General features: G+C 40.9%; 1 protein-coding gene across 2 annotated transcripts in view; it reads right to left on the reverse strand.

Annotated features, from left to right (window-relative positions):
- cntn4 (contactin 4) overlaps positions 1 to 13900 on the reverse strand; it is a 184381-nt gene that overhangs the window by 112132 nt on the left and 58349 nt on the right. For both annotated transcript variants that reach the window (XM_084927524.1, XM_084927523.1), the window contains exon 4: positions 9651 to 9826. In XM_084927524.1, the coding sequence (XP_084783650.1) occupies positions 9651 to 9826 (176 nt within the window). The remainder of the gene's footprint in view (positions 1 to 9650; positions 9827 to 13900) is intronic.

Genomic DNA, 13900 nt, shown 5'->3' on the forward strand with positions numbered 1-13900 from the left:
CAAAAGCCAGAGACATCTAAGGTACTGAATTTGTTCCCCCCAAAAAAGTCTTTGGCATTATTTTTGGCTGAGATGAAAGCTGTTGGGATTTATGAAGTGGTGATGTCTACTTCACTAAAGGTACTGATTGTGCCTGTTCACAGCGACAGGCATGGCCTCGCCCATGCTGAAAGTGGCAAAATCCCCCCCCCCCACCCTCCCCAAAAACCAACCTCCACCTTCAGTCATCCACTCTCAGCAGCCAAAAAAGACCAAAAGAAGCATTGTTGTGAAAGGTACTTTGGGAAAGTCGTAAAAAGCATAATTTACAATATGGTACGGCCGATGCCTTCAGATGCGGGGTGTGTGTGTGGGGGGGGGAGGCTTGGGGTGCATTGTGGTGGGGGGGCTTGACCAAAAGCCTGTTTTTTGTTTTTTTTAAAGCGCACGCAGCTGTGCACATGTTCAAAAGGAAGCATGAAAGCACAGACTTTGCCTGCAAGGGATATCTCAAATAACATATCCATTAAATTTGTCACTGAAAGGAACAGTGGCGAGCGCAAGTCCCTTCGAAATTTCATTAAAATATTATAGAACTGAGCTAATGTTTTCCGCACAAAAGCTTCAGAGTAATGTTCAAAACGGGAAGTGGCTAACAATGATTAATAGCCTCAGAATAAGTAAACCTGATGTCCCATCTAGATCCATTAGCATCAATTATTGCAAACCTGGGCTGGCATTACAAACAATGATCCAGATTAAGCTGATGATCACATCCCAGACATATGAGCTTTCCAAATGCCAGCACAACTTATCATACTTCAACAAGCCCGTCCAACCGTGAACATTAGATCCATCACAACCTGCTACCCCCTTGAGGATGCTCTTTGTCTTCAAGTGGAAGGTGGATATAATGTGTTTGTGTGTGTGTATGAGGACATCACATCTATGTTTGTACTGTCTGTGCTTGCGCAAAGGTGGGAGCCAGCACAGAGGTGTGTATTCAGTGATTTTTATCAGCCTGTCTGTCACTAGACAAGACGAGATGAATGCGTGGAATGAAAAAAAAAAAAATCTTTAAAAGCATCTTTAATTCTCCTGCCTCGACTCTGGTCCTCAGCTGGTCCACCTTGAGTCTAAAAGCACTGTGGTTTGCAGTTAAAAGAACATTATGAAAAGACAAGTCAATGTCTTAAACTTGCTTCTTGCTAATGCCAGCAGGGGGCGACTTCTACAACTGCAAAAAGTTGTTCAGTTGTACCAAAGTCGATAGCAACATGACATTGAGCTCTTTTTTGTTAAAAACACCACTTTTTGGGTGACTCTATGAGCTCAGACACTTGTTTCAAGTTTTACAGAAGATTCGAGCCAAGAAGGAGGATAAATTGGGGTTTTATTTTCCTTTACCATGTGACTGACACAACGCTAGCCTTGGTTTCTGAGATCATAGAGTGGTTAGAGTCCCTATCCCCCAAAACACCAATGCAGTGATAGTAAAAACAGCCAGTCTGCTGTAAGGCTCTGTTACATCTGCCTTCATTTATATACAGTCTCTGGGTAGACCTTCGGATAAGTATAGAGTTGCACGGAGGCCGACAGTAGTATTTTAAGAACTGAGATTAAAGTGCATATATTTTGATGCTGCACTTCCATGAAATTTGCAACATTCTAACATATGCAGATAAAATAAAGTCATGTTGCAAACAGTAAGATTACCCAGTCCTCTGTTCAAAAAACACTGAATCCTACTTTTTAAGCAAAGTAGCTGGAAGCCATTTTTCCACATTCACCCGGCTTATTTGACATGGTAAAGTTCACACATTATTCCATTCCCTGCTAGCCTTGCACTTAAACAGCCTACATTAGACATTAGCTGCATCAGTTCATTAACAATTGATACCAAACACAAACCAACGCTGTGCATCTCGTTGTACATTTATTGCATTTAAGTTTAAACTGACTGCTGATTGGTTAGTGCTAATATTAGCTTTTATTAGGCAGTGACTCCATTAGGGCAACGAAATACCAGCTCAACTCAAACTAACACACTTTCAGAGGCCGTCATGGATGCTGGACCCCAACAAAACCACAATGACAATGCCTTCAAGTACATGAGTATCATCGATGTATCCATATCATGTTCTTTCAAGGAGTTTTTCTCAAGCCACAGGGTAATGAAGTAGTGCTGTTTATTACTAATACACATTTTTGGATGTGTACTGGGACTGTCACTATATTACCTGACAGTTATTTTTCAGACACTTCATAATGACAATACTGTTGTTTTTAAAAATTTCTGTGGGCAAAGTGGAAAACTGTTCTGGGGTCTGTTGAACTGAAATGAACTGAAATTCTTTTTAAAACATGAAACCTCTGGACTAAAGAGGAGAGAGGGTGCATCTGGCTTTGTATCATCACTCAGATCAAAAGCCTGCATCCCTGGTGGAGGTTGCATATCTGGAAAGGCACCATCAATGCTGAAAGGTTATGAGAGAAGCAGATGCTCCCGTCTACATGACGTATTTTTGAGGGAGGGCCTTGAATATTTCAGCAAAAACAATGCTAAACTGCATAATTCATCTATTATACAAGCACCATAGTAAAAGAGCCAAGGTGCTTAAATGGCCTGCAATAGAGACGATTCTCCAACTGAAAACATTTGGAGCATCATTAAATAAAAAAAAAAAAAAAGAACAGCGCAGATTGAGGACTGTATCAGACAACAATGGGACAACATTCCTCTCCAAAAAGTCCAACAAATGTTCTCTGCAGCTCCCAAATATTTACAGACTGTTGCAAAAAGAAGCAAAGCTGCTACACAGAGGCAAATGTTCCAGCTTTTTGGACACATTTTTTTTTCTTACATTTTCTCAATTTAAACATTAGTTTAATACATCCTATTGCGATTAAGACCTCTTACACAGCATTACATTGTTGGGATATGTCACAACTGGGGCAGCAGTCGTGTGGAGGTGAGAAGGAGGATCAAAATAGCAGACAGTGGCGGAGGTGCAAGTGAGATTTATATACGGTGAACAATAACAGAGGTGAGGGCAGAACTGAACATAAACCTAAACTGGGAAAACTAACACAAAAGGAGGACACGGTGAAACACGGAATAATGCTAAGTACACAGAAGATTCACAGAGAAACACAGACGACGCGACGAGGAGCACAGGCAGACACGCAGTATAAATACACACACCAGGTAATCAGGAATTGGCAGACAGGAGGAGACACAGCTGGAACTAATGGGCATAACGAGACACAAACCTACAAAGTAAAACAGGAAACTCACAGACTGTTTCACAATACCAACTCGGGGACACGAACAGGACACAGAGGAAAGACACAGGTAGGGATGATAGAAAACACCCAACTCAAAACCCTAAGAACAAATACAAAACAGCAGAAACTGGAAAATAATAACAATAAACTCAAAACACTGGGTCAAAGACCCAGGACCATGACAGGATATGGGATAGTACACAATTATGATATTAAACATGTACATTTTTTATATCATATGTACATTTTGAAACCCGTGATGTATGTACCGGTGTACTCTCACTTTAACAATTATTTAGGAATGTAAAAACGCAAAAATGTAATGTGCTCTAAAAGGGTTAGGGGCGGCACTGACTTTGCTGAGCACCCTCCCCCCGCCAATTCCCTGCACGTATCATCAAAAAAGTTTTCCCCATTTCAAAGGCTGGACAGCTAAAGAGGTAAACATAAGGTAAGCTGAGTTAGTTATTTCACTTTATAGCAGGTTCCCAAGTGTGATATGTTGATAGTGTACTGCGGATAAAAAAAATAAAAGCTAGATCATACCCATTAGCTATTTACACCTCATTAACTAAGTCAATATACTCACACCACATTATCACTCAGCTGAGAGGAGTCCAAAGGATTTATTTGCATTTAAATTAGGTATTCATATTTCCCCTTAAGGATTTAAAGCCTACTCCGGTGACATCAGGAATTTCCCACCCCTCCTATGTCCTTGGCAAAATATGAGCTTTTCTGACTCTGATGAGATACTTTATAAGTAAGTGAATATTCACTCCTACTCAAAATGGGATATATAGCGTTTCAAGGAAAGTTCAGTATACAACACTTTATTTTCTTCTTAAAAGCTCAACCTTCTTGACATCTCTGGTCGCGGAAACTTCAGCAGTGAATGAGCTCGTCACTGCATTCAACGCACAGCCCTCGGAGTGCCACCCATATAAGAAGCCCACACTATCATTCTGTTATTGAATATGCGGCCTGTTCGTCAGTGTGAATTATGTGTGTACATATTTTACATAATCAGCAATACAGAATCAATAGACATACTAATCAAGGGCAGCAAGTATTGAGTGGGAGCGCCCACTAGCCATCAGTTATCCTTGCCTCGGGAGGTAGACAGCCACAACCCTTGCGAGGGTTACCGTCATCCATCAAAAGTTTGTGACACGGACACGAATCCTGAAGTATCTGGAGCTCCGCCAATTCCAAAGAACAACCTTGAAGGCGTCACGGAGCGTGCAGACTAACAAATGTTAACTGATTAATACCATTCAACTGAGCAAGTCTCACTGTACAGTTTACTCTTGTTCTACACAATATATGCTATGCTCAACCTCCAGAAGGAGATAACACTTTAGCAGATACAAATCCCGTCTTTTGAATTACAATTTAAATGGAAATGTATGATTTAAGTTTAGACCTATAAACAGGTCTTAAGTGTCAATGCAATCTAAATTCAACAAGACCAATAATGGATTTTTAGAAAGATTACTCACCTGGAACAAGATTAAGACACCACTAATACCTATTTAATTAAAGAAAAGGCAAAAATCCCTCACACCCGGAGATAAATGGCTGAATTAGAAGGCAGAGCATGTTCACCGAACAACAACGCTTTCCTGTGCTCACAACGACTCACTATCAGGATTTCATTATCAATTCTAAGACCCGGCTCAAAATTAAATATCTTTTGACCTTCAAAACAATTAACTATGGCACTGATTTATTTGATGTTGTGAGAAACTAGCAGCTTATTGAGGCTCCCATCACCAAATATCTGTACCGGCAGACCCGTGCTTTTGTCAGTCTTCAACAAATGTCCTAATTAACTGGTCTAGTCTGAAAAGTAAAATGGAAATGGAAAAGTTTCCATTCCATGACTGTTTGCATGTAATAAAAAAAATCACTGTAGTCCACAAAGATATGCAGCAGTTGATTAGTAATTGATCAATAACACAAAAAGTGTTTGACGTGTTTGCAACTGTGAGTGTGACTTTGGTTTACATTTGTTTGGTTGACCGACATTTACAAGACAAGACAGCAGAAGGAGAACTACCATCGACTGATAAAACAAGATGCTGAGGTAAACACAATCGTCCAAATGGAGGGAGCAAAATACTTCTTTCATAATCGCAAAACAGAAAAGCACATAAAAATGAGCTTCTTTTGTGATGTGTGGTTGAAAAGCACTGGGCAGGCAAAAGACATTGCTGCCGGTGAAAGCGCTATGGTTACCGGTAGCACCGAACTAAACCCTAACACCCTGTTCCATCCTGTGTTTCACTTCCTGCTGTTGGTCATGAACGCTGAAATGTAAAATGCGTTTTAAGCACAGTGCTGAACATCTATCCTCTGAGAGAGGCCGTGATGTATAAATGCTCCACAAAAAAGAAGAAGAAGAAAAAAAAAAGCACACGCTTCAAGTAGACCTTGGGGTAGAAGCACTACTCAGAAACATTAAGGGAATACTTACATCACACATCAGATCTTGATGGGTGAAATATTCAAGTTGAAAATCTTCCTGGCGTGCACTGTCATTTTCACTTTTTTAGATCAAAATGATGGGACAGCGATCAGTGGAAACCAAACTCCCTTTGAAGCCTGGATTCAAACCCACACCAAAAATAAATTAAATGTTCTCTTAATTTGTTTTTTGAGAAGCAGATTTTGCTTTTGCTAAAACGTTTGTGTAGTATTTAGAATATGACAAACTATGCTGAATGGTCTTTCCCCATACAACCCTCCCATTCACCTGGGCTTGGGGACCCACATTAGGGGTCCACTACCGCTAAGAATGAGTTTGCGCCTCCTTCTGATCCCAAACAGGAGGCCTTCTGTGCATAAGTCAAATGTGTTAGCCACTACAGCATGGAGCCACATGAGTAAACTATTGATGTTTCTCACATGACGTCAAGCGCACATTGCCTGAGATTTGTCTCCCACACTGGGAGTAACACAGTCACCTGTTGCTAGGGTGACAAGTGTATTCCCCAACTGGTTGACAGCGGTACCTCAGGGTTGCTGGTGCAATGCAACCTGCAAATGGAGACTGGAGAATGGTTTCCCTTCAAAGTAAAAGTTGTGCCAGTCATGTGGTTGGGTTCGGTCACAGAAAAAACTACGTGCTACAGACACTCACACATTACCTGAATTATTTTTTTATTTAGATTTCCCATTTCTGCAGTAGTTCACTAAAATTAGGTTACAATGAAATACATTTTTATTTCACATTATCATGTACTTTAAGTAAACATTTGCTACTATTTTAGATTTCACTTCTCTGTAACTCCCATGAAAACACAAAACACCAGCAAAGTGTTTGTCCGCCATCTCTGTGGCTCTTACCTTTAACCCCACTGATTTCTACAGAAAATGCACAAATTCCACATGCGTGATATTTTGGTACGTCTGTGATTTCTCTAACAGGCTGGTCAGTGCAGATTTAAACTTCACTCAAACAAACGTACCAGGTGGTTGTTGTGGAATATTTCCAGGTTTGAATTGATGTGCATTCTGTGCGCTAATGAGTATTTACTGTGTCTGTGGTATTGACTGTACAGCGTGTATGTGTGTGGTAATGACAGAAGTGTCACCATGTGCAATTGTGTGACTCAGTGATGTATTTTTAATAGTCTGTGCAAAACAATGAATGCTCTGTGGCAAAAACAAAAGGTCTCTAGCATTTAAGACCTTTTGTGGGATCAGTTGTTTGGTCTTTTTGTGAGGTTTGTTAACATGAAAAATGCAGCATATCATCCAGTCCTCAGATGACATATTTTGTTGAGTTACTTCTACAGTTATGCATGTAATGAAAGTTCCTCCAGTTATGAACAGGATGACTAGCTGTTCGCAATTATCCGTAGTTTCTGTTCCAATCCTAACTTTTTTCTCATGCTGTTTTTGAAAGTTGTTTCATTTTCTTTGTGCCTTGCGTTGCCCCGGTCTGTCTCTCACTGTTCTGTGTCAAATCTAGTTCTTTCTTTCAGTGTAGTCTTTCATTTCATTTGATTCCTGCTTTATTTTGAAGGTTAGTTCCTCTTGTGGCTTTCTCTTTCTTTTTTATGTCCTTTCTTTGTTCAACCTTGTTATTGTCACGATTGACTTCACCTGTCCCTTGATACATGCATAGTTTCTTTCAGTCTTTGTGTGCCTGCCTAGTGTTCCTGGATTTTATTGCTTTTAGATGTGGTTTAAAAATTGGACAAACTTGTGTTATAGTACATTGTTTTTATTATTGTTTCTGTAAGTAACAATAGGACTCCTTCCCTTTACCTTCATGTCCCCAGCGCTGAAGTTTCCTTGACAGGTTCATCCTCTTTCTACGGTATACACTCTAGTTATGCTCCATCTTTTTCCACAGGAAATCAATTATAGTAAGGACATGTTTTCATTACAGTGCACGATTACACTGAAGATGGGGCAGACTTTAAACCTCTTGACTTTTGACCTTTTTGATTGTAGCAGATGTGCATTTATATGGCTCCAAATGATTACGCTCATTTTGGCTCTGACAGGTGCAATTAGCACTGGGCTTATTAGAGGAGCGAGTCAGTTCAGACCCTGTCTTGTGTCAAAATCACAGTCAAATTATGCGTAAAACTAATTACCATCAAAAGGTCATGACCTTTACTGGAGGAAAAAATATTGCTGTTAGGTGCTGAAACACAACTTATACCTGCACTGTGTGCATCTGACTAGGAGTCAGTGTTGCTTGAGCAGGATATCTCCGACTACCTCCCTGCAGGAGGACCTCACTCATATCCTTTACTTCCCTTGAATTTCTATAAAGAATTGCATGACACTCTAAAGTAATACCAGTTGCCCTTTAAATTATTCGCTTGAACCTTTACCATTCAATCATGCAGTGGAGTTAATTAAGCTATACCAAGAGTAATAAAGAAGATAGATGACATTCGGTCATACACGCACACGCCGACTCTGTGACAACAACTGCAGGTTGGTAAGGTCAGAGTCCGACAATTGATGGAACTGTCATCCTATCATAGTGGAAATTCGCCAGCAGAATCAGATCACGGATTGACTTCCTGCTGGTCCAAGGAACTAAACAAATGGCCTGAGGCACATTGGTGGCCTTGTCCCCAAACACCAAACCTCAAAATCTAATCTGAGCTAGTGATCACTCTTTTGCCTTTAATGTCATGATTTACTCCTGTCAAATAACTGGCACATAAAGTAGGCACTTATTGACTCAGTCCTGCTAGAAATATGAGGTCCAGAGGCTTGTCAGTTAGACTCATCAAGATCCATCAAACAATCTGTCGTCCTCCTGGTCGAAAATCAGTATGATAGGGCCATTAAAAAAACATTAATCTGCAAAAGTGATGGTGCTGACTTTGCATTTCTTCATGAGTGGGTGTGCTGTTTTTGTTCTCTGAAGTAACGGAAAGTAAAGTTTCATCAGCTAACCCTTGGTGCTCCTTAATGGCTACTTTCAGCTGCTCTGCGTTTCCGAAGAGGCTATAAAACTTTGTGACAGGCCTGTGATTCAGTTGAGTATCACTCGATGAAGTTCACATCTAACCAATGACAGTGATACTGAGGTGAGTGAGTGAGGATATCCTGAACTTTTCTGTCGCTAAGCTGTTTTGGCCACTGTTTTCCTTAGCTCATGTTAGCTAGAAGTTTACTGGAAATTTACTTTACTTTGATGTGGAAGAAACCTAACCTTTTCAGATTAAGGAAATTTGTAAATAATCTCATATGAAGTTTAACGAACTGTTTACCAGAGGGTAAATGTGACTTCTAGGACACTCAAGTGTAGCATTAGCTGCCATAATTTTAGCTAACAACTATCTACTGTTATCTAGGTTTGTATGAGATGGTCTGTTGTCTAATGTCTGATCCGCATTACTAACTCTGACAATATTACAAATAAATAAGCACATTTATGCTAATGCTGTTGGGCTATAGAGGGTTAAAAGAGATTGATTGGTCACTTAGCTAATAACCCATTAGCATACAACCAATGTTAATGCTCAAACTTGGCTAAGAAGTTTAGTTGAGTCTGCAGAACGTACAACCAAGACCCGAACCTTCCACTTCATCACAGTGCCTGTACTCCAAGACACCTCAGAGGAAAATCTTGATCTTTTTCCTCCACTACAGTGAGTTTAGCGCTTTCTGTTTGCCTACTGTGCAGCCATTTATAGAGTAAACGCCAGTCAACACACAAATAGCACCTCAGAGATAACTTTCTCCATGTTAAACATGTCATGAAGAGCAGCCCACTATGTTATCCTTGTTTGTGACTGACATGTTTTTCTCTTTCTCCCTCTATTTTTACTTTTTTTTTCTCCAATGGAAGCCAAGAAGGCTCAAATGCTCGCCTAAAGAAAATAGAAAAAAAATAAACTCACATGCGAAGGTTAGACTGGCCTCTCGGCTAACGATGGTCCCGAAAGAGTTGGAGGCGAGGCACTGATACGTTCCAGCATCTTGGTCTTTGTTCAGATGGCTGATTCTGAGGTTGCCCCCAGAAAGGCTGTAGTGAGATCCAGTTTTGGGATTTATTTCCGTGCCGTTCAGTCTCCATCTAAAAAAGAGAGAGAGAAAAATGAACATGTAAATTTAACAAATTAAACACTGTTCAGTGTAGACTGGGGCAATGGAAGTACGCCAGAGCACAAGAAGAAGAAGCAGAACGTGACTTGTATATTTGATTGTTTTTCAACAAGAGAGAAATGAAAGGTGGAGAGGACCCAGAAATCGTGCCCTCCAGCTTAGTGTTAATCTAAGCAGCAGTGAACCACTATGGTGCCAAGGACTTGACTCCCCGAGAATAGATAGCATTTCAGGCCATCCATCTTGCCAAACCCCAGTCAGACCGCATAAAAATCCTGCTTAATCATTATGGTACAACAATTAAAACGATGCCTGCAAGCTCGCCTTCACACTCGTACATTCTAGACCCTTCCACTTGATTATCATTGGTGTTAGGAGTGGGTGACTGGGCGGGACCAACGAAGGGTATAATTCACTTAAAATGGCAACAGACTCTCCAATCTCTCCACACAGATGCACCTTATTAAAGAAACACAGGTGGGAGAAAAATCAGTCATTTCAGAAAAATGGCTTCAAGCCATAACTCACTTCAACCAAGGCAACAAAACCTAAAACAGACAGAGGAACGAGCTCATACATTGCCATTTGTTATTGATGTTGTATAACTATCTCAGCTGTAAAAAGGTACAGCACAGATAAACAAGCATGAAAAGAAGATTTAATATGGCATTGGATAATGGACTACCCAGATCTGATTTGGGCTTTGAGGGGTTTTGTAGCTGATTATTTCTTTGAGAAGGAGTTTTAAAATTTCTTTTGCTTTGATTTAAAAAAAAAGTTTCTCCAAACAATTTCCCATTCAGCTGGAAAAGCAGAGCATTGTTTTCCGCTGAAAAAAGAAAGCAGCTTTGATGTGAAAAAAGGGGCTTTGCTAAAGCCCCTTTTGTACAAGAGACAGAAGTTGCACAAAGCTGTTTGGGGGTACTGTCTTAACTTTCCTTGTTATGCCAATTTGGAGCCTTTGAGGCATAATAACCTTTCTAAGAAAGCACTGATAGTGGCGTTGTGGAATTTTCTTGCTGTATTATGTCTTTTGTAGCATAATGTGGCTTATAGAATACACTCGTTTGCCTTCAGTGGCGGGGAAATCCAACTTATGTGGTCCTCTGGACAAAGACACCTGTAGGTACAGAGCTTCCATATGAAACAAGTAGGAGCTGTTTACATGAGAAACAGTGTCGGGTTGTGCTCCTTAGCCGCCTACACACACACACACACACACACACACACACACACACACACACACACACACACACACACACACACACACACACACACACACACACACAGCAGAATAGTTGTTGGCTGGGGCATTGCTGCACTCACAAAGAGCGTCTGCAGACTTTTATTCTTTTAATAGACCAAATGTGTAGCACAATGGTCTTTCATGGCACTCCTCCAGTTCACTCATAAGTAAGTGCACACTCTCAAGAGCCTTGTTACGACACACAATAGAGAAGAGCCTGAGGAGGGGCGGCTGCGGTCTCACAGGACTACAGCAGAGATTCATTTGCAGCTGAAGCGGAACAAACTAAAATCAACATAAATATGTCCCGGCTAAGTCCCACCTTTGAGTGGAACAGGAGCTGAACGGATGGGCAGGGTGAGGCGACGCGGCAAAAACCTCAATATCGCCCTCTGATAGCGGCTTCCTGTGAGGTTGAAAAGGCATCCCATCAAATATGAAAGCAGCCTTTTCACAGTCGTAATTGCTCGGAGAGGCTCGGCATTGTATTTGCAGTCAAACGGCTTAATCGGTGACAGCTTGAAAAACCAAACGCTGCAAAAGATTTTCCCTGCCAGCCGTCAATTCGCCGCTTTATCCGGGCCTTTCGAAAACATTAGCCTGGATAGCTAATTGAGCCTGGAAAATGTTTTGATGTATCTGAGTGAGTAATCATGTCTCTTGTTGAAAATGAAGAATTTACCCAGTCAGAGGAAGACATTGTGTATTCCTAAATGCGCCATGTTGTGTGGTCATTAAACATAGTAGTAGTTAAGGATAATTGCCCGCCCAAAGCTGCCGTTGTTCTTTTGTGACAAATTATACGGCCTGTGACAGCTCTTGTCACTTTAAGCCAATTAGAACTTTAAACTTTAAAGCGGTTAAGTGGCAGATATTCAAATATTTCTGTATAAAACCAGATAAAGCTGGCGCGGGGACCATGATAGAAGGTAGCGTGGCGGGAGAGACGACGCTCATCATGGTGCCACTGAGTATCCTCCACGGGAAGCAGAGCAACAGATTACATCAAACACATGTAAACTCAATTAATAATTCTATTTACAGTGATTTATGATGGCAAGCAGGCCACAACAGCAGTTCCATTTGTTAGGCACTTGCTTTATCCAATCATGTAACAACAGGCCGTGCACACAGTGGCATAATACCACACCATCTGGCTTATGAGGCTGTTAATGTTAGGCGGTCTGTTCTTTTTCTTAAGCCTGGTGCTTAAAAGTGCTTAAAAATTACTACTTTGTGTTACGGCCATGCAAACATCACACCACCGTGGGACACTATAAAGTTTTAAAATACACACTCTTGGATTAGAAATGAAAAGAATATCTCCTCGTCATGTGAGGTGTGGCGTAAACTTTAAATAATTTACAGGTGTTTAAAAAAAATGATAGGAAAACATGCCTGCGTGTGATTCAGAGCTCCAGAGCTTTAAATACCTCCTGACTAGATTATGTGCTTTTTCAAAAGGTGTTGTGAGTCTGTTCTTTATCGGACGGTGCTCTCGGTTTTGTTCGGTGAACTGTAACGGCCCACGCAGTCTCCAGATTTGATTCCCCTGTGGCTGTTTATGCAAAGGTCAAACTACAGAACGACTAGGAGAGTGTGTAGCTGAACACCACTTTGGTATTGACACTGGGAACCTTGCTTATCTGCTGGCCTGCAATTACGTGGGCGTCCAGCAGTGATATACTTGAAGGCATTGAGGCCAAAGTTTGAATATTAGAGGTGGAAGCTACAGCACCTGGATGTTCTGTGTGGGTTCTCAGTCATCCGAGTCATGGTTGTCTCGAGAACTTGAAAAACAACCGGTTCCCAACCTGAGCCTGGTTCTGTCGGAGGTTTCTTCCTGTTAAAAGGGAGTTTTTCCTTCCCACTGTCGCCAAAGTGCTTGCTCATAGGGGGTCATATGATTGTTGGGTTTTTCTCTGTATGTATTATTGTAGGCTCTACCTTACAATATAAATCCCCTTGAGGTGACTGTTGTTGTGATTTGGTGCTTTATAAATAAAATCGAATTGTTCTAGAACTGAAGAAGCTTCCTGGACGAGTGGCAAAAAATCTTCAAAGATCTAAAGAAGTCCAGTTTTCCACTTTTTAGGCTCTAAAGAATAGCACCTGAATACTCAAGTGTCTTTTTCCCTCAGTCCATAACAGGTATTCTGAGTATTTAGGCCATACCAATATAACATTTAGAAAAAAATCCCCATTCTACCAAAAGTTAAGATTTTAGTTAGATAGCTTAGCAGTGTTTTGAAGCTAGGCAGCAACCCAGAGTCTCTGCAGGCAGTGAGAAGGAGGATGGCAGCTGTGTCATATAAATGGCTCCATTGAGAGGTGTAGTGTCTTGTATACCAAGGCATATGGCGTCTACTTACATCTGGGTAGGGGGGATTTATTGTAAGACTATAAAAATAGCCTGCACTGTATCGACGCACAGTCAGTCTAGTCAGTCATATTAAGGCCAATCAATGTGTTCGATAAAAGGAAGACAAAGAGCTGATTGATTTTCTAGTTTTATTTTATTTAACCTGTGATGTATACTGCTACCCTGACATTTCTTTCCTCACTTTAGTCTTAAAACCGTCATGTGGCCTGATAAAAGTGCCAAAAATCTGGAGTAACGTCGTCTTAATGACACTCGTAGCTCATTCATAGCTCACACAGACGCGAGCAAGAAAAGCCAACACGTCAGCGGACTTTGAAACTTTGTCAGTGGTTGTCTGACTTGATTACAGGCGTGACTGCTGTGAGCTAAAGGGAGATGAGTATCCAGAAAGACATGAGACATGCCTTTAAAATAGC

Source organism: Perissodus microlepis, chromosome 5 (assembly GCF_051167445.1).
Source record: "Perissodus microlepis isolate ML-2025 ecotype Zambia chromosome 5, ASM5116744v1, whole genome shotgun sequence".
NCBI classification, from domain to species: Eukaryota; Metazoa; Chordata; class Actinopteri; order Cichliformes; family Cichlidae; genus Perissodus; species Perissodus microlepis.